General features: G+C 41.3%; 1 protein-coding gene across 3 annotated transcripts in view; it reads left to right on the top strand.

Annotated features, from left to right (window-relative positions):
- Positions 1–12,893: 12,893 nt before the first annotated feature.
- The window catches only part of ENTREP1 (endosomal transmembrane epsin interactor 1), a 60,703-nt gene continuing 55,237 nt past the window's right edge, over positions 12,894–18,359 (top strand). Inside the window, exon 1 of one of the 3 annotated variants that reach the window (XM_074330533.2) lies at positions 12,894–13,776. In XM_074330533.2, coding sequence (XP_074186634.2) covers positions 12,979–13,776 — 798 coding nt within the window. In that variant the 5' untranslated portion in view covers positions 12,894–12,978. The remainder of the gene's footprint in view (positions 13,777–18,359) is intronic. The other 2 variants (XM_074330530.2, XM_074330531.2) reach the window with 2 other exon arrangements.

Raw genomic sequence — 18,359 nt, 5'->3', positions numbered from 1 at the left:
GTGTGTGCACTTTGTTGGTGGTTTAGTAGAATTTGGAGCAGACTATATTTAAACATTTTGGCATTTATATGGAAGGAGCAAACAATAGCATGGGCAATATAACCCACTTCGAAATAGTGTATTGAAAAATAAAAGAGCCACCCAGCAAAGTGGTTAGCCCTGGGATTCTTCCAGGGTAAGCTATTAACGTAACAGAGAGGAGGATAGGACTATCTAGATGGTGATGGTTTATTTTCTGTCTTCTTTATGTGCCATATTGGGTGGCACCTGTAACATGCATTCAATCCATGTGCTTCTTGCACAGCTTTTCTTTTTTAAAAATTAAATTTATTGGGGTGGCATTGGTTAATAGCATTAGACAGGTTTCAAGTGTACATTTCTATAATATACCATCTGTGTATTGCATTGTGTGCTCATCACCCAAAGTCTAATCTCCTTCTGTCACCATATATTTGACCTTTACCCTCCTCATCCTCCCCCCGTTTCCCTTCCCTCTAATCCCATCAAAATGTTTCCCTTCCCCACCATAATGTTTTCTGTGTCTATGAGTTTGTTTTGTTTTTTTGTTTGTTGCTTTCTCTTTTATATACCACATATGAGTGAAATTATACGTTTTTGGTTCTTTCCCATCTGATTTATTTCACGTAGCATAATACTTTCAAGATCCATCCAGGTTGTCACAAATGGCAGTATTCATCCTTTTTATGGCTGAGTAGTATTCCATAGTATATATGTACCACATGTTCTTTATCCAGTCATTCATTGAAGGATACTTAGGTTGTTTCCATGTCTTGGTTACCATGAATAATACTACAATTAACATAGGGGTACATATATCTTTATAAATAAATATTTTCAAAAATTTCAGGTAGATGCCCAGAAGAAGGATTGCTGGGTCATATGGCAGCTCTATTCTTATTTTTTGAGGACCCTCCATACTGTTTTCCACTGTGGCTGCACCAATTTACATTCCCACCAGCACTGTATGAGGGTTCCTTTTTCTCCGCAACCTCGACAACAGTGTTATCTTTTGTCTTTTTGATAACAGCCATCCTAAGAGGTGTGAGGTGATATCTATTGTGATACTGATTTGTATTTCTCTGATGACTAGTGATGATGAGCATCTTTTCATATACCTCTTGGCCTTTGGATGTATTCTTTTGAAAAAATGTCTATTCAAGTCCTTTGCCCATGTAAAAATCAGGTTATTTGTTTATCTGCTATTGAGTTATATGAGTTCCTTATATATTTTAGATATTAACCCCATATCAGATATCTGGTTTGCAAATATTTTCTCCCATTCTGTAGATTGCTTTTTTGCTCTATTAATTGTTTCTTTTGCTGTGCAGAAGCTTTTTAGTTAAATCTAATCCCATTTGTCTATTTTTGCTTTTGTTGCATCTGCTCTTGGTGTCATATCCAAAAAAATCATTGCCTAGACCAATGTCAAGTAGATTTTCCCCTATGTTTTCTTCTAGTAGTTTTATGGTTTCAGGTCTTACATTTAAGTCTTTAATCCATTTTGAGTTAATTTTTGTGTGGGGTATGAGGTAAGGGTCTGATTTTATTCTTTTGCCTGTGGATATCCAGCTTTCTAGTTTCATTTGTCTCAAGATACTTTTGCCCCTTTGATTTCATCTTTGATTCATTGGTTGTTCATTATTGTGTTGTTTAATTTCCACATATTTGGGATTTTCCTCCTGTTATTTATTCTTAGTTTTGTATCATTGTAGTTGGAAAATATACTTGACATAATTGCAGTCTTCTTAAATTTGTTAAGATTTGCTTTGTGGCCCAACATGCAATGTATCCTGTAGAATGTTCCATAGGTTGCGCCATTTTATATTTTCACCAGACGTGTGTGGGAGTGCTAATTTCTCCACATTCTCTCTAACGCTTGATATTGTCTGTCTGTTTTATTCTAGCCATCCTGGTGGATGTAAGTGGTGTCTCATTATGGTATTTTTCCCTGATGACTAATAATGTTGAGCATCTTTTGGTCATGTGCTCATGGCCATTTAAATATGTGCCGCCAGGGGCAGAAATCCAAATCAAAGTAGTCACAAAGGGGATTTTGTTAGAAAGATATTGAGGTATTTCATGTAGCTGAAGGAAGAATTGAACAGACTGATGGCAAGACATGTGAAGTATAGCTGGACCTGAGGAATAGCTGGAACTAGAACCTGAACGGGACACATTCTCTCTCTCTCTCTCTCTCTCTCTCTCTCTCTCTCTCTCTCTCTCTCTCTCTCTCACACACACACACACACACACACACCTATTTCTCTGGATCTCACCTCCTTTTCTCCTTGTCCATAAGCTTCTCTTTCCATGCAGGCTGGGCTTCTCCTCATAGCCCAAGACAAGGCTACAGGCAGCTTGCAAGACCCTGGGCTCCAAGCTCTCACCCCCAGAGAGACTCTTTCCCAGCTCCAGTTTGAATAATTCTAGGCAAGATCTCTGATTGGTGAACTGGGGACGTGTGTGCCTCTTGGCTGTTAATACAAGCTATCTGGTAAAATTGAGGGTGTATTTATTTGCTGAAAAGACTCTTCAGAAATTTACTTTTGGTTTAAATAAGTTGTTTTTAATGCACTATAGCTCTAATTCTTAAAGAACTTTTTGTTCTACTTATAAGTCTAACAGTTGTTAACAATGACTTTTTAAGGGATATTTAAATGTTGTTTGGTCTGTTAAAAAACTCAGTTAATTAAACTGCTTCAACATTTCAAATAATGTTGATCAATTTAATATATTTGATTTTCTTCTAAAATATTTCATTTGCTTGACCAAACAAGTAAATCTTCTTGAGGCTTTAACTCTTAGAAATACAATAAATAAACCTTATAAATAATGAAAAATTGAAGTTCTCCTAGGTGTTCCAATATTGTGCATGAACTTGGTAGGATTTCAATAGAGCATCGTAAGTTTAACTTAGTTATTCAGTTGTATATTTTAAACCAGAATTGAAAGGCTCTCACACTAATAGGCCAAATTCTTTTCAATATTGCAAACATATAGAATATCAAATATGTACAGGGTCTTTCTAAACACCAAAGTATTAATGCATGATTTTGACCCCCTTAAAATTTGTAATGCTTAGTTTTAAATCTTTCCAGAATTGAAACCTGGAAACACTAGTACAATTCATGAGAGGTCAGAATATTTCATTGTAAATTCTTCCAGGATTAAAAGAGGCTCACTCATTGAGGAAATTTCATGTCTTCTAAAATGTACTTTCCCCCCCCACATTTTAACATCTCTGAAATTGGTATATGTCTTACAATTAATGGCATCTTAATTGATAGCATGTAGTCTTTTTTAGTGTTACATAAAATAATGCTATCTTAAATTAAATTTAAGTGGATGAGATATGGTATCATCTCAGCTAAGTGAGATTATTTAAAACTAGAAATTAAGGCTATGTATGAGACCTGAGTTACAGATGCCCAGTGCATTTCTTCTATACGACACTGCTGCATACTGAGATTGCCTTTTTTCGTTTCTGTGACATGACTTCAAAACCTGAAAAACAAGTAAATGTCTTTTTTCCATCCCACTTTGAAACTGACGGGAGCCTATAAGATTTAAATATGTTTTTTCATTTAACTTTAAAGATATTTGAATTAGACAGATTCTTTTATTCTTTCATGTTCTGGATATTTAGCATTATTGTATTTTTTCCAGTTATAAGTCATATATTTGAAATTATAATAATTATTCTGCTTTGAAATATTTGTCACTCATTAGCTAGGAAGCCTAGAACAACATTTCAAGTGGAGAACACAGACATTCTTAACTTATTCCTACACTTTATGAATTTGTTTTATATGCTTTTGATCATGATTTGAGATAGATATATCTTAAGAAGTTGTCACTTGTTTTATAAGGTTTTAAAAGACAGAAATGGATTTTTAATAGCTTTACTGAGATATAGTTCACATACTATGCAACTCACCCATTTAAAGTGTACCATTCAATCGTTTTTAGTATACGAGTATTCAGATATGTGCAACCATCACCAGAGTCAACTTTAGAACATTTTCATCATCTCAAAAAGGAATCCCATAATTTTCAGCTATATCCCCATTCTCCCCAATCCTAAGCAACCACCACTCTACTTTGTCTCTATATAAATTGGCCTTTTCGGGATATTTACCATAAATGGAATCATATAATACGTGGTTTTTTACGACTGGCTTCTTTCACTTAGAGAAATAGATGCTGAAATTGATCAAATATTTTGGGGGGGCTGTATTACAACGGATAGTCTACTTTTTGATTTGGACATCTCATGCGGAGTTGTCTGGCTTGCAGTCACAGTGATGGAGTCATTCTATTGACATGGACCAATTGTGGTCCAGAGGTGAGGTGCTGGGAGGGCCCCTTCAGGTCAAGTGCCTGCCCCAGACCCAATCTCTAGACAGATTGGGACCACATGGTTGGGACAGAGGAAAGAGTAGTCCCTGGAAATGGGGACAGGCAGGCAGCATTGAAGATATCTTCTTGAATTCAGCCATCTGAGGACAGTTTCCCATGCTTTCCTGAATGATGAGTAATGGTGCACATAAAATACTGCTGTGGTGCACTAGGAAACATACTGGGTGAGAAGTCAGAAGGCCTAGCTTTTTGCTTTGGCTTCGCAGTTTGACTTTAAGGAAGTCACTCTACATCTCTGAACCTCATGTTCTTCATCTTTAAATGAATAAAAATAACTACTTGAAATAGTTGTTGGTGTAATTATATGAGATAATGCACCTGAAAGATTAATACAAGCATTATGAAACATATAAGTGCATATAAGTGTCCAGTATCTGTCTTCTCACTCTCTCTGTTTCTTTGATATCCTGCATGGTTGGTTGCTCCATAGCCCACTGCTTTCTGGAGCTGTTTCAGATTCAACTCTGGTTAAGTGCACTCAGCATTGTTCACCATCTAACCCTCTACTTCATGTGGACATTGGGGTTTCTGTTTTCAAGGTTCATGGTTAGTGGCCTCCAGGGTCCTCAGAGATTTTCTCCATACTACATCCATCCACCACTTCCAAGAATATTGGAAATCATGCACCACTGCCTGCTACCTCCCCCTCCACCCCTTGCTTCCAGGTCTCCACTTACCCACCCAATCCCAGCAAAGACAGTTTGGTTGTTAATTACATCAGACCCCTCAGAAGTATGTCACAGTAAGCTCATCCTTAGTCATATCCTAAGCTGCAGACTCTGAATTGGAGATGGACACAGCTCCTGCTCCCTGGGGCTAAGTTCTGAGGCTGACAGATAACATAACCACTGTTAGTGGGACACCTGATATTCGGGTGGCAGGTAGCTTGACACCAGGGTTTCAGGGGCCTGGGTTCTCTTTCAGCTTCATTTACACACACACACAGACACACACACACACACACACACACAGACACACACAGACACACACACACACACACACACACACACACACCTTTCTTTCTACTTTCCCATTGAGATGATTTATAATCGGGAAACCCAGGCACCTTGAGAAGAGAGCAATTCTAAATGCTGGCATTTAGAATTTTATGTTAGAACTAGAAAGAACTGTGTACGTAAGCTAGTCTAAACCCCTCCTTATTCAACCCCCCCACTCCTCATTGGTGGAAAGGGCTGAAGCCCATTGCGGTGATGTGACTTGTCTAAGATCACATAGAAGTGAGAGCAAAAGCAAAGGCTGTTCATTGATTCATTCATTCATTCAAGCTGGCAAGAAGGGTATACATGGCCAGCTCTCTATTTGGTAGAGCGAAGCGCATGTTCTCATCAGCCATCACTGCCCTGGCTGAACAGAAACAGGAGTGCTCTATTGTTTCAAAAAAGATTCTGTCCTGATCATACCATAAAAATACAAGCTGCCATTTATGGAGTGTCTCCTGCATGCAGAATCTAGACAGAAATGTAGACAAGAAATCAGGTAATAGCAATGCGGTGTAGTGAAAGCTGTGATGAAAGTAGAGAGTAATGTCAAACACAAAGCAGGGACACATCTAGTGTCTGGGGCAGCTTGTGGGGGGATATTGAAGGTGACTTTCTGGAGCACAGGAGCACCACTGTGTAATTTAGGGATGGGTAGGAGTGTCCCGGGGAAACATGTATGTGAGTTGGGGACCAAGGGAGTAAGCATGGAACAGTGTCCTTGGCAGAAGAAACAGCATGTTTAAAAGTTCAAAAGTAAAAATGAACCTGGCACAAAAGACTGACATATATGTCAGGATGCCAATTTATTACATCAGAACAAGGTGGGGGCAGGACTATATGAAAGGCTTTCAAATGCACAGAACTCACACCTGCTACCAAGGGCAGTCGTGTTTGGATCAGAACAGCTGGGAGAGTGACTTAGCATCATTACATTTTATGGAGAGCAACTTTATTTTTCTGCTATCCATATGGACTGTTGAAAGGCAAATAGGGATTACGCGTGCTAGAGGCTCAAAGATTAATAATTTGCTTTCTGTTTCTTTCTCTACCTTTCTGGCCCAGTTAAGCCATGGATACCCAGGAGAGATGCTGTGAGTATTAGAAATAATGTACACAAAGCCTAGTAACAAAACCTGACCATCAAAACCAGTACTAGCTACTTTACCAAGAGGCTCAGAGAAAGCAAGGCATTGCCTCCCTTCCTACACCCTAAACTCCACTTTCCTCAGTTCTCATTTCCTGTCCTGGCAATGACCTGGAACTGTCACAGCATGGCTGACAGCAGTTGTCACCTCTCCTTTCAGGGTAGACTGCACCTCTCTCTCCTTAGGTGGCTTTGTAATCTTCAGTAGGTCAATGGCGATGACATTTTAAATTCCATGAATTTGTACATTCCCCAGGTTAGAGTTAGTCTTAAAAAAATGCAATTATGAGGACATCAACAGCGCAGTCTACAGGGGCAGTGCTCAGCGCAAAGCAGGTTCCCCTTGTTGTCTCTCTTCCAGCTTTAAGAGCAGGAATGCCCATCCACGGACTATCTTTGGGGGCTCAATGTCCTTTATTCCAAGAATAGTCGCTGGAAAGAAGAACACATAGAAACACACACACACACACACACACACACACACACACACACGCAGAAAGGTTTATTGGTCTCTGAGACATAGCTTTTGAGGACATCTCCAACCTCTGGGGAGCTTTTATTAAATATATCTGCATGTGCCTCACCCCTCTGCAGACCTCATAAATCAGTATCTCTGCAACTAGGGGCTTAGAAATTGTATGTATTTTTTAAAGTTCTCCTGCTGAGTCTGACCAGTACCCTAGACCAAGTGTACCTTAGTGGAGGAGGATATGCAGCTCCTCGCAGACCAGGCAAAGACAGCCTCTTTCATCCTACAGCTTTTTCTTAGCCATCTTTGTTTCCGAAGGTCTAGGCTTCACATTTGCACCGCTACAAGGCTGCTCAAGGGATTGCCCCAGAACAAAGGAATGGTCTCTGCTCATAGGTGAATTACAGCTTTGACGTCTACAGAAACTTGATCCTGCAGAAAGGTCTGCTATTACGAGGTTTCTTTCTCACACACAGAAACACAGTCACACACTCTCACACACTTATAAGACATCCTTTACTACCGTGTTTCCTCGAAAATAAGACCTAACCAGAAAATAAGCCCTAGCATGATTTTTCAGGAGGACATCCCCTGAACATACGCCCTAATGCGTCTTTTGGAGCAAAAATGAATGTAAGGCCCAGTCTTATTTTCGGGGAAACACGGTATATATGTGTTTAGCTTATCTCACCTAGAAATGTATAAGCCATAAATACTTTTTAGGGCAGCTGACTTGTTTTTGCGGGATTTGTGTTATAAGACATTTTCAGTATTTAATTTCAACACTGAAAAAAAGTATGGCTGCAGCTCTCTGTTTAACAAATAAGTCTGTTTGGGGGCCAATGGCATTAAAAATCCTTAATAACCAGTCTGCACTATTATTTCAGAAATAATGGAATGCTTAATTTGGCCAGCTCTGCTCAGGATTGCTTTCTTCCATTCTCTCTCTTAATTTAAAAAAAAAAAAAAGTGCCACAGTCCTTTTGACGCCAGATTTGGGTTGAATCCCCCTCGGAGTGGGGACTCAAACTCTGGGCTAAGAAGGTTCTTGATTTCACATAGAAAGAATTCCAACATGAGCCGATATAGAGTTTAAAGTGAAAATAAATGTATTTAGCTGAGACTAAGTAAGAAGAGAGAGCAAAGACCACCCCACAGAGAGAGTGATGGTCTCTAACCACTAATGGAAGAGAGACTCCCTCCATCTCCCAGGCTAGGGATTATATATGTTTTCTGTTTCCATGGAAAATTTATTCGTATGGGGGGAAATGAGGAAAAAAGAACTATAGTAAGTTTATCTTTAACTTCTGTAAGATGCAAGAAAAATAGGGGCAGGTTTACCTTTAACCTTTAAAGATACAGCCTGTATCTTATTTGCCATGGGCTTACCTGTAGGAATGGACTCTTTGCTTAATAAAACCTTTGGATGGTTTGTTCTGTACGATTGATAAACATCTGCCTGAGTTGTGTGTCTTGTAGCATGTAAGCAGCTGGTTTGGAATACAACCTCCTAGCTTCTTCTGTAAAAATAGTGCTCATGCCCCTTTCCTATATTACTTTCTCTGCAAAGTGAAATGTTATCATTGAAGTTCCCACTCCATCATCACCCCAACACAATCTTCATACAACATTGTCCCTCATGGAAACCCATGAGGCCACGGAACCTGAGGCCTAAGTTTTCAGTTTTGTCCTGGGTATTTGGGGTCTGTAAGTCATGATTCCACACCCCAATTCACCTGCTGTTCTTGGTTCCTGCTCTCTTGCTGGTCAGCTGAGAAACCACGGCAATGAGAATGGTTGAACTTCAAAACTGCAGGTCTTGGGGACTCCAACGGATAGCATGGTCCAGCCTCGGGCAGATGAAGCATCACAAACTTGCATCTGACAGATGCAGCAAGTGAGGCCAGAGGAGCTTGGAACTGGCTCAAGATCCTGAGGAGAGGAGGGGCTACAGCCCAGGATGTCTGGCTCCTAATATGTGGTGCCCTTTCCATTAGAAGCCAGTGAGCTAAATCCTTCCTGTACATAAAAATCACGTGGGCAGCAGTGCCTGGGTGAGGACCAGCAAAATCCTTACTCCCAGCATATTTACATCTACCTTTGTTTTCAATCAAATCCTCTGCCTTCCCCTTCCAGCTAATTTGCTCCCCCTAGTCCCCTGCCACATAAAAATTCCCATATGAAAATTCTGGAGTCTGAGTAGTTTCATCCACGAATGGTTTGGGGAATTTGTTAAAATTTCCCAGGCCTCTCATCCAGAGTGTCAGATCCTGCAGGTATGGGGGGAACCCGTGAAGCTGCATTTTGACCTGTTCCCCGAGTGGTTCTGTGCTCCGTGGACCATACTTTGAGAAGCCCTTCCGGAGCTACCATATGAATTGAGGACGTCTAAAGTCCACTGTGCCTTATTCAGAGAAACTCTTCTCTTTCGTAAATTGAAGCACTGGAGGCAGGTTGCCAGGGAACGTGTTTTAAGGAGTTTCAGCAGCAGCCCCCACCCTACCAGGGAATAACCTCCTGTAATTAGCGGCCGGGTCGGGTCTTCTGAGAAAGGGTGGGAGGCACTGAGGAGTTTGTTTAAAGGTGACTAGTGAAACCTTAGCGAAAGAGCCTAAACTGCTAAGTAGTAAAGGCTTTGATTGCAGACAGTAAAAAACGAGGTACAGAGAAGGGAAGAGTTGGTGGAAATTTCTCCTGGGATTTCGGCTTTGAGCTTGAGGAAAGCTAGCAGCTTGCTTCCGTGGAACAATACAGGACAGTTTCCTTGAACTTTCACCTACATTAATGAAATGTCTGGGTCAATTTTTCCATATGTTCTTCATTACTTTTTAAAAATTTTTTGGGTGAGGGCTTTATTCAGTTATAAGTCACATGAATATTTATTGAGATACAATACACGCATTTAAAGTGTACAATTCAATGGTTTTTAGTATAGTCACAGTTGTGCAATCATCACAATTGATTTTAGAACATTTTATCACCTCAAAACGTAACCCCATATCCTTTAGCAATCACCTTCTCCCCGTTTAATCTTCCCACCCCCATCCATAAGCAACCGTTAACCTATTTTCTGTCTCTGTTGATTTGTCTATTCTGGAGATTTCATATAAATGGAATCATATACCGCGTTTCCCCGAAAATAAGACCTAATCGGAAAATAAGCCCTAGTGTGATTTTTCAGAAGGACATCCCCTGAACATAAGCTTTAATGCGTTTTTTCGAGCCAAACTTAATATAAAAGTCGGTCTTATTTTGGGGAAACATGGTAATATGTGGTATTTTGTGACTGGCTTCTTTCACTTAGCATAATGTTTTCTTTTTTAAAGTAAATTTATTGGGTGACATTGGCTAATAACATTATATAAATTTCAAGTGTACAATTCTATAATACATCATCAGTATATTGCATTGTGTGTTCAACACCCAATGTATTGGGGTGTCCTTCCGACAACATGTATTTGACTCCCTTTACCCTTTTCAACCTCCTCCCACCCTCCTTCCCCTCTGGTAACCACCATACTATTGTCTGTGTCTAGGAGTTTGTTTCTTTTGTTTATTTGCTTGTTGCTTTCCATTTTACATCTCATATATGAGTGAAATCATATGGTTCTTGTCCTTTTCCATCTGACTTATTTTGCTTAGCATTAGCATATTTTCAAGGTTTGTTCATGTTTTAGCATGTATCAATATTTCATTCCTTTTTATTACCAAAAATATTCCATGTATGATTACCACATTTTGTTTATCCATTCATCCACCCTTGGATTGCTCCTACCTTTTGGCTATTGTGAGTAACGCTGTTTGTGTATCAGTTTTTGTGTGGACATATGTTTTCATTTCTCTTGGTTATATATATCTAGGAGTGAAATTACCAGGTCCAATGATAACTCTGTGTTTAACTTTTTGATGACCTGCAAGACAGTTTTCTGAAGTCCTCATTTTATTTTTTTAAACCAATTATGAAATCAATGGCTCTGACTCATCCTATGGGTGCTTAGTTACATACAGTTCAGCTTGATCAGGTGTAACTAAGGATTTATTGTACGTAAGCAAGTGTTTGGAGGATATGAAGAATTAAGCTTGGGTTACAAAATCCCAAAATCTAAAGCTCAAATACTCAAGAATGTTATTTGGCATAACCTTAAAGTTTGGGGCAATGTTACATGGATTTGTATTTATGATAAGCAGAAAATGAAACCCACAGCTATGAATGAGGCCAATAATAAAAAAAGAAAACTACAGTGCAACAACTCTTAATTAGCAGCTTTGGAAAAGGTTTAGTGGCCTGAAAACTATAAGTAAAGCTATTGGATAAAACTATCAATAGACTTTAACTAACGCTGCTATCATCTGTTTCTACGTAGGGAAACCAACTTAAAAAATTTAAGGGTAAAGAACTGAGATATACTTTAAAGTACTTAAGCATAAAATACAAAGGCATGCACAATGTGTAACTCTATGAATTTTCCCAAAATGAACCTCACCCATTTAAGTAGTACCCACAGCAACAAACAACAGATGGTTATCAGCTCCCCTGGAACTCTTCCTTTCTAGTCATTAACCATCCAAAGGGAAGGAGGCTATCTGATTTCTAACACCAACATTCCTAGATACAAAGACAACATTTTTAATAGTAAATTTCAAGTGTTAAGGATTGACCAGTGGAGTAGATTCGTTAAACTGATAGGATTTCTCAAGACTCAGACTTTTTATATTGCACGGTGTAGTAGAATCTTAAACATTAAATACCTGTAAGCTTGTGTATAAAATAAAAGGTATAATAAACTCAGCATATAAGAAGCTTTCAATTGACCGTTACATGCAATTTAAGAACACGTACTGTAAGGTGTTTTTAAATTGCATTTACTTTTAAAGACAGATCTCCTTTTCTCCAGAATTTGAAGTTTGTTTCCAAGAAGGATTTGAAGTTTGTAAAAGAAGGATTACTACTCACTGGTGCTTCAATAATCCAAAAAGTGTACATGTAAAGCAACACGCACGTTGGCAATGCGTGCCATTGTGGGTTGAAGTGTGAGTAATGACCAAAATAAACACAGCCTTTGTAAGCAGGGCATAGAACTAGATAGACATCTCCCTTGGTTTATTGGGCAGGAGGATGTTACATACCCTCACCTTCTGAGAAAACGAGCTATCTAACACTGAAACTGACTTACTGAAAAACGACACTTCTCTGGTTCTTAACCTGGAAAAAAAATCTATTATTGTTTTACGTATAAGAACACTTCCAACACATTAAGAATTCTTCCAAGGGAAGTGTATACTATTAGAGGAAATCATTTTGCAAAGGCGAATCATCCTCTTTTTTTCTTTTTTAGTAGCTCTAAATATGTCTTATAAGTAACCAAAAATAGATTAGGATTTTATTAGGATATTTCTTTGGAAAATTAGGATTCTATGTTGTACCAGGTGATGCCGAAAATAGCTCATGAGTCAAGGTGAGGTGGACACAGAGTGTAACCTTAGCCACGCGAACGGGGCCGCCCCCAGTTCTTCCTTTCTGGATTCTGGATACTTCCAAGGTAATGTCTTGTTCACACTCACGCCTACCCTGGTTCTGGGAAAGCACCTCCGCCACTCCCCTCCCATTTCCAGGAGGCAGGGCCGCAGCGCAACGTCAGCCCAGGCGCAGGTGATTCCGCTCTGCTTGGTCCTTCCCCGAAGCCCTGCGGCTTAGACTTTTCCCACCAAGTCACCCAAAGCCCCTCCTACCTCCCACCTCCCGGCGGCCGGGGTGGGGGTGAGGGAGTTTAAAGCCGACCTCCCTTCGCATTATAGGTTACCAGAGTCCCTCTCTTGGCTGGACCAGAAGGGGGCGAGGGTCCACCGCGCTTCTCCTGCGCTGCTGTCCATCCCCAGCTCGGCGGGTGGGGGACAGACTCTGAGGTTGTCAGCCGCTAGCTCCAATGTGCGCTGACCGCGGCGTCCCTCCTAGCTCGAGGGACCTATTTAAAAAATTGGGGCTGGGCACCCTTTCTGGACGCCAGGAAGCGGGCGCGGGTTCGGCTGTGACCCAAAGGCTGCAGCAGCCCCGCGGCGCGAGCGCAGGGCGCGCGTGGGTGTGTGTGGGTGAGAGTGAGGGTGCGCTCGGGGCAGGCCGGAGGCGGACCCGCCCGGTGGCAGGTGGGTGCGGCCGGCGGCAGCGGCGACAGCAGCAAGTGGTTGGGCCGTGCGCATTTCCTTCCCTCCCCCTTGGCCTCGGAGCCCGCCCGCGGTGCCCAGTGCGTGGCGCCCGCGACTCCGCTCCGCGTCCCCTCCCTGCCGCCACCGGCCGCTCCCTTCCCCGCCCGTCCATGTCCCTGCCCGTGGTGCTCCCGGGCTCCTGCTGCCCGGTGGCCGGGCTCTCGGGCGGGCCCCAAGCCGGGGGCCCGGGCGCCGCGGCCGCTGCTGCCCAGGAGCCGCCGCTGCCCCCGCTGCGGCCCCGCTGGCCCCGGGCCGCGCTGCAGCCCCCAGGGCGGCCTCGGTGCTCCGCCACGGCCGCCGCGGTACTAGCGGCGCCGCCCGGGCTCTCCTCCCGCCGGGCCGCCGCCGCCGCCGCCGCCGCGGCCCCAGGCTCTGCGCTGCTGCCGGCTCGCCCGCTGTTGTCGCTCGGGCTGCTGCAGCTGATCCTGGGCTGCTGCATGGTGGCACTCAGCTTCGGGGCGCTGTCGCTGAGCAGCTCCCCGCAGGTGAAGAACTCGTGCCCCTTCTGGGCTGGCTCCTCGGTGAGTGCCTCGCGCGTACCGCTCGCTTCGGCGGGGCCCACCCAGGGAGCCGGGGGCTCTGGCCGGTCCCCTCCGCTGTGCCATGATTGGGCTTCCAAGGCTGCAGGTGGGGGAGCACAGTGGAAGTTTCTGGGAAAAAAAGGCTTAAAGAGAGTGAAATTCAGGGGTGAATTGGGTTGCACCTGGGCAGGGTCTGTTCCTCACAGGCTAAACGATTTTGTTGTCTTTGTCAAGCTAATAGAATAAAACAGGTCCCTAGCTCTTTCGAAGATTGGAAGAATGGGGCTGGGTGGCAGAAAAGTGGGAGGAAAATGATTAAACTTTTAGCCACTGAGTATTAATACTTCCCTGGCAATGTCCGTGAGGGGAAGGCAGGGATTTTGATGTTTTGTTCACTGATGTATGGACAGTGCCTGGAACATACAGGTGTATTTGTAGGAGGGGTGAAGTGACAGCTTGACAGAGGCACATCACTTGTTTTGTTCCAGCTTACAACACATTGTAAATGTGAAATGTATCTGGTGTAGGACGGCTCCACTCTATTTAGGGCTGAGTTCAGGAGGTAATGACAGGGTGTGTGTAAACTCCTGCTTGTACCGGGTCAACGGAGCAGGGCCGTAAGCCCTCACTTGGTTCCTGGAGCTACACAGGCTGCTGAACGGAATTTAATTCTTCAGAACCTGAACCATCATTATGCAAGATCTCTCCAAAGCCAAAGGAGCTGGGACAGCTAGCTGGAGATGTCTGCCCCACTCAGGGACCTGGCCCTGCCTCTTCCAACAGGAAAAGCTGATCTGCAGCAAAGGTGCCTGGCCTCCAAGAAAGGCTGCGGCCCCCAGCACCTGTAGCCACTGGGTGGCTACTCATCCCCTGCCTCATAACCATTTCACAGCTTCTAAGGCATCCATCCTCTTGAGGTTTGTCTCGGGTCCGGAGACTTGGAAACAGGTGTTTTTGGGAAGATCGTGGAAGATGAGTAGTTTAAAGTAAATGACCTTTTTGTGGACTAACAAAATCTAAACATGCCTATAGTTTTGACAGCTATAATGAATATATGTTCTGAATGCATAAAAACTGTCCTTTTGTAGGTCCCCACATACCCAGATTCAAGACCAAATTTTAAGAATATAGGGAGAATTAATTGAACCCAAAGTAATTGTTTGAAAAGAACATCAAGTACCTCAAGTGTGGCCTGATATTTTATACTTAAAATGATGGCAATTAGCTCTCCTTTGGAAATGCTTTGATGCTAGATGATCTTACTGTGGTACAACCTATGCTTTGGTATCTGGACTCCACAGTCTGTGAATCATGTAAAAGAAGTCCCACGCTCTTGGCCCTACCCTTGGGGTCTCCTGTTGACCTCCCCGAGTGTTCTTTAAAACTCCAGGAGGAGGGGTCTTCCTGACTGGGTGGGGATTAGATCCATTATGTTCCCTAGTCCGTTTGTCAGACTAAATTCAGCCAAATGGTTGGTGCATTTCATTCCTCTAAATATTATGGGTCAGAAGTGAATCTCGCATACATTTTTATGAATTTGCTCTTTGTAAAATCATAATTTCTTGTTTTCTCAAAGGTAGCTGTTTAGGATTACTGAAAACTGTTTTTTCCCTTCTGAAATTAAAACCCCAAATCAGTGTACTATTGTGAATTATTTCAGAGGTACGTTGATTCAGATGTCAGTCAAGCCAGAGTTGGAGTTGATGAAGTATTAAACCAAAAAAAAGGCCATCAGCCAGAAGAAGGGGACGGCTGTCTGTCCCCTCCCTTACTCACCCCCGCCCCAGCCTGCTGGCTGGGTGTGTCCTTGTCTCCAGGACCCAGCCAGCCAGAGCAGGGAAAGAATCAATTATTTGGAACTAAGTTTTCTTCTATAGATACATTTTTCACAGCCTGCCCCCCAGCTCTATATGCAAACTTACAACTGTTCGTTATTCTTATTTTTCGTGGCCTGTTTCTGAGTTTGACCTTAGAATTTGCAAAGTGACAACAGAACCAGCAGATACTGCATCTCCAGAACAACTAAATAGGATTTGAGGATGGCGTTAGGCATCATGACGTTCTAGGTATTTTAGAAAAAAAGTCTCACCAGTATAAATTCCTGAATTTATGTATGTGAGAGAGATGTTGGTTATTTTTTTAACTCTGCATTATGGAAAAATTTAAATTTATTATAACATTGCACAATGAACCCTCACGTATCCTCACCCCGCTCCAACTGTTGTTTCATCTGTACCTCTTCCTGGCTCTGCTGCTGGCTGTGTGTGTTCTGATAACTCTAGGACGCTAGGTATTCCAGGCAGGGGAGGAATTATTAGATTAGTGCAAAAGTAATTACGGTTTTTGCAAATATTTTTAACCTTTTAAACCGCAATTACTTTTGCACCAACCTAATAGTTTCATCATGCTCCCTAGGCCATTTGTCAGATTAACTTCCCATATTATTTTGAAGCAAATCTCAGACGTCACATCATTTCATGTGTTAATGTTTTAATATGTGTATATTTAAAAAAAGAGAATATAAACAATAGAGAGACAGCATAGAAGTGACCAGGAAGTCTTAAGAATCCCTCTCCACTTTTAATCTTTTATTATGAAATTTAAAAATCGCAACAAATGTAAAAAGAATAGTATAATGAACCTCCATTTTTCTGTCACCCAGCTTTAGTAGCTGCCAACACATGGCCACTTTATACCCACATCTATACCCCTCCTTCTTAACACCCACTGGATTATTTTAAGGTAAATCCTGATATCATAATTTCAGCCATTAAATATTTTTGTATGTATTTCTAAAAGAAAGGTGGCTTAATAGTTAAAAGAAAGGGACTTACTAGCACATTGCAACTAATTTAAAGAGAGCTAAACTAAGGTTTTTATGAGAGAAGCTTAAAAATTAAGACTTGAAGACTGCATAATTTTTTGAAAAAAACAAGAGCTTTACTGAGATATACAGGTAACCCCCGTACAATACGGTGGCTAGTTTCCTAAAAATGCCATGTTTTATGAATCTGTGTTATATGAAACAAAGAACTAGTACAAAAAAGGGGGTTAGGTTCCAAAAATTAAAAAAAAAAGGTTATATTTTTATGATTAAGGGAAATATCTTTATTAAAGCAATTTTCACCAAAAGTATAACATTAAATTTGTATTAAATAATGTTTTCTTCGTCATCACTACTACTGTGTTTTCCTGAAAATAAGACCGGGTCTTATATTAAGTTTTGTTCCAAAGGACGCATTAGGGCTTATGTTCAGGGGATGTCATCCTGAAAAATATGCTAGGGCTTATTTTCCGGTTAGGTCTTATTTTCGGGGAAACATGGTAAGCACCATTAACTGAGGGCGTTTTCTTTTTGACAAGATATCTTCATCATCTGAACTTAATACTCCACGAACAAAATGGATTTAAAGTTCTAATAAATTTTAAAATTCTGCAGTCAAATCTGATACGACATCCATGCTCGAATGAAAAATTTCAAATGAGATATCTTTTGCTCTTAACAGCTCTTATTACACTCCGTGTTGTTCGGGAATTTCTCTCATTCTCAAGCCGTGTTGGAGTGAAACCATGTTCTAGGATGCCGTATTGTACGAGGGTTTTCCCCAGTTCTGGAACCGTGTTATAGAAGTGCCGTGTTATACGGGGGTTACCTGTAATTCACATTCCATACAATTCAACCATTTAAAATGTGCAATTCAATGATTTTTAGTAAATTCACAGAGTTGTGTAACCACCATCACAATCAATTTTAGAATATTTTCATCACCCCTAAAAGAAACCCTGTACCCATTAGCAATCACTCTGCATTTTCCCCTCACCCTTTTATCCTTAGGCAATCACTGATTAATCTGTTTTCTGTCTCTATGGATTTGTTATTCTGGAGATTTCATATAAATGGAATCATACAATATGTAGTCCTTTTTGAGTGGCTTCTTTCCCTTAGCATAATGTTTCCAAGGTTCGTCCATGTTGTGGCATGTATCAATACTTCATTCCTGTTTATTGCCAAATGAGATTCTATTGTATGGATACACCACGTTTTATTTATCACTCAGAAGTTTTATTGGCATATGAAACTAGGTAGCAGTGCCAACTTAAGGCTAAGGTTACTTCAGACCCACGTAGGAACACAGTAGAACGATATCCTCATATTTCAAGCTTTCAATGACCATTATGTGCCTTAATCTACTGTAAACCAAATGGGCAAATCTTTTGGCTTCAGTAAAAATTTTGCTTGTATATTTGATACAAAATGAAATCAAGGGACAAATATATTCATTTGAAAGGATGCTTGTGTTAAACACAGTATAGTTCAAGCATATTTTTCCACATACATTTCTGTAAGTGTTCTCAGCTTGAGGCTGAAATTTTGAAGCTTCCTTCACTTGTCTGAACCTTGAAGGTATATTTTGTCTATTTGAATACATATTTAAGAAACAACAAGTCCTATAAAGACTTTTTCATACTTTCAGCAAAGTGTTTTTAATGGACTCATTGTTTTTGAGCACGCTGTGATCATTTGTTTTCTTCCTGGTATCCTTGGTTAATGACTCATTGTTAGTATTACTGAAGTTCATGAA

The sequence above is a fragment of the Rhinolophus sinicus genome, chromosome 16 (assembly GCF_057876585.1).
Source record: "Rhinolophus sinicus isolate RSI-liver-muscle chromosome 16, RSI-T2T, whole genome shotgun sequence".
NCBI lineage: Eukaryota > Metazoa > Chordata > Mammalia > Chiroptera > Rhinolophidae > Rhinolophus > Rhinolophus sinicus.
Note: the sequence above shows the minus strand (reverse complement) of the source record. Positions and strands in the feature narration are given on the sequence as shown.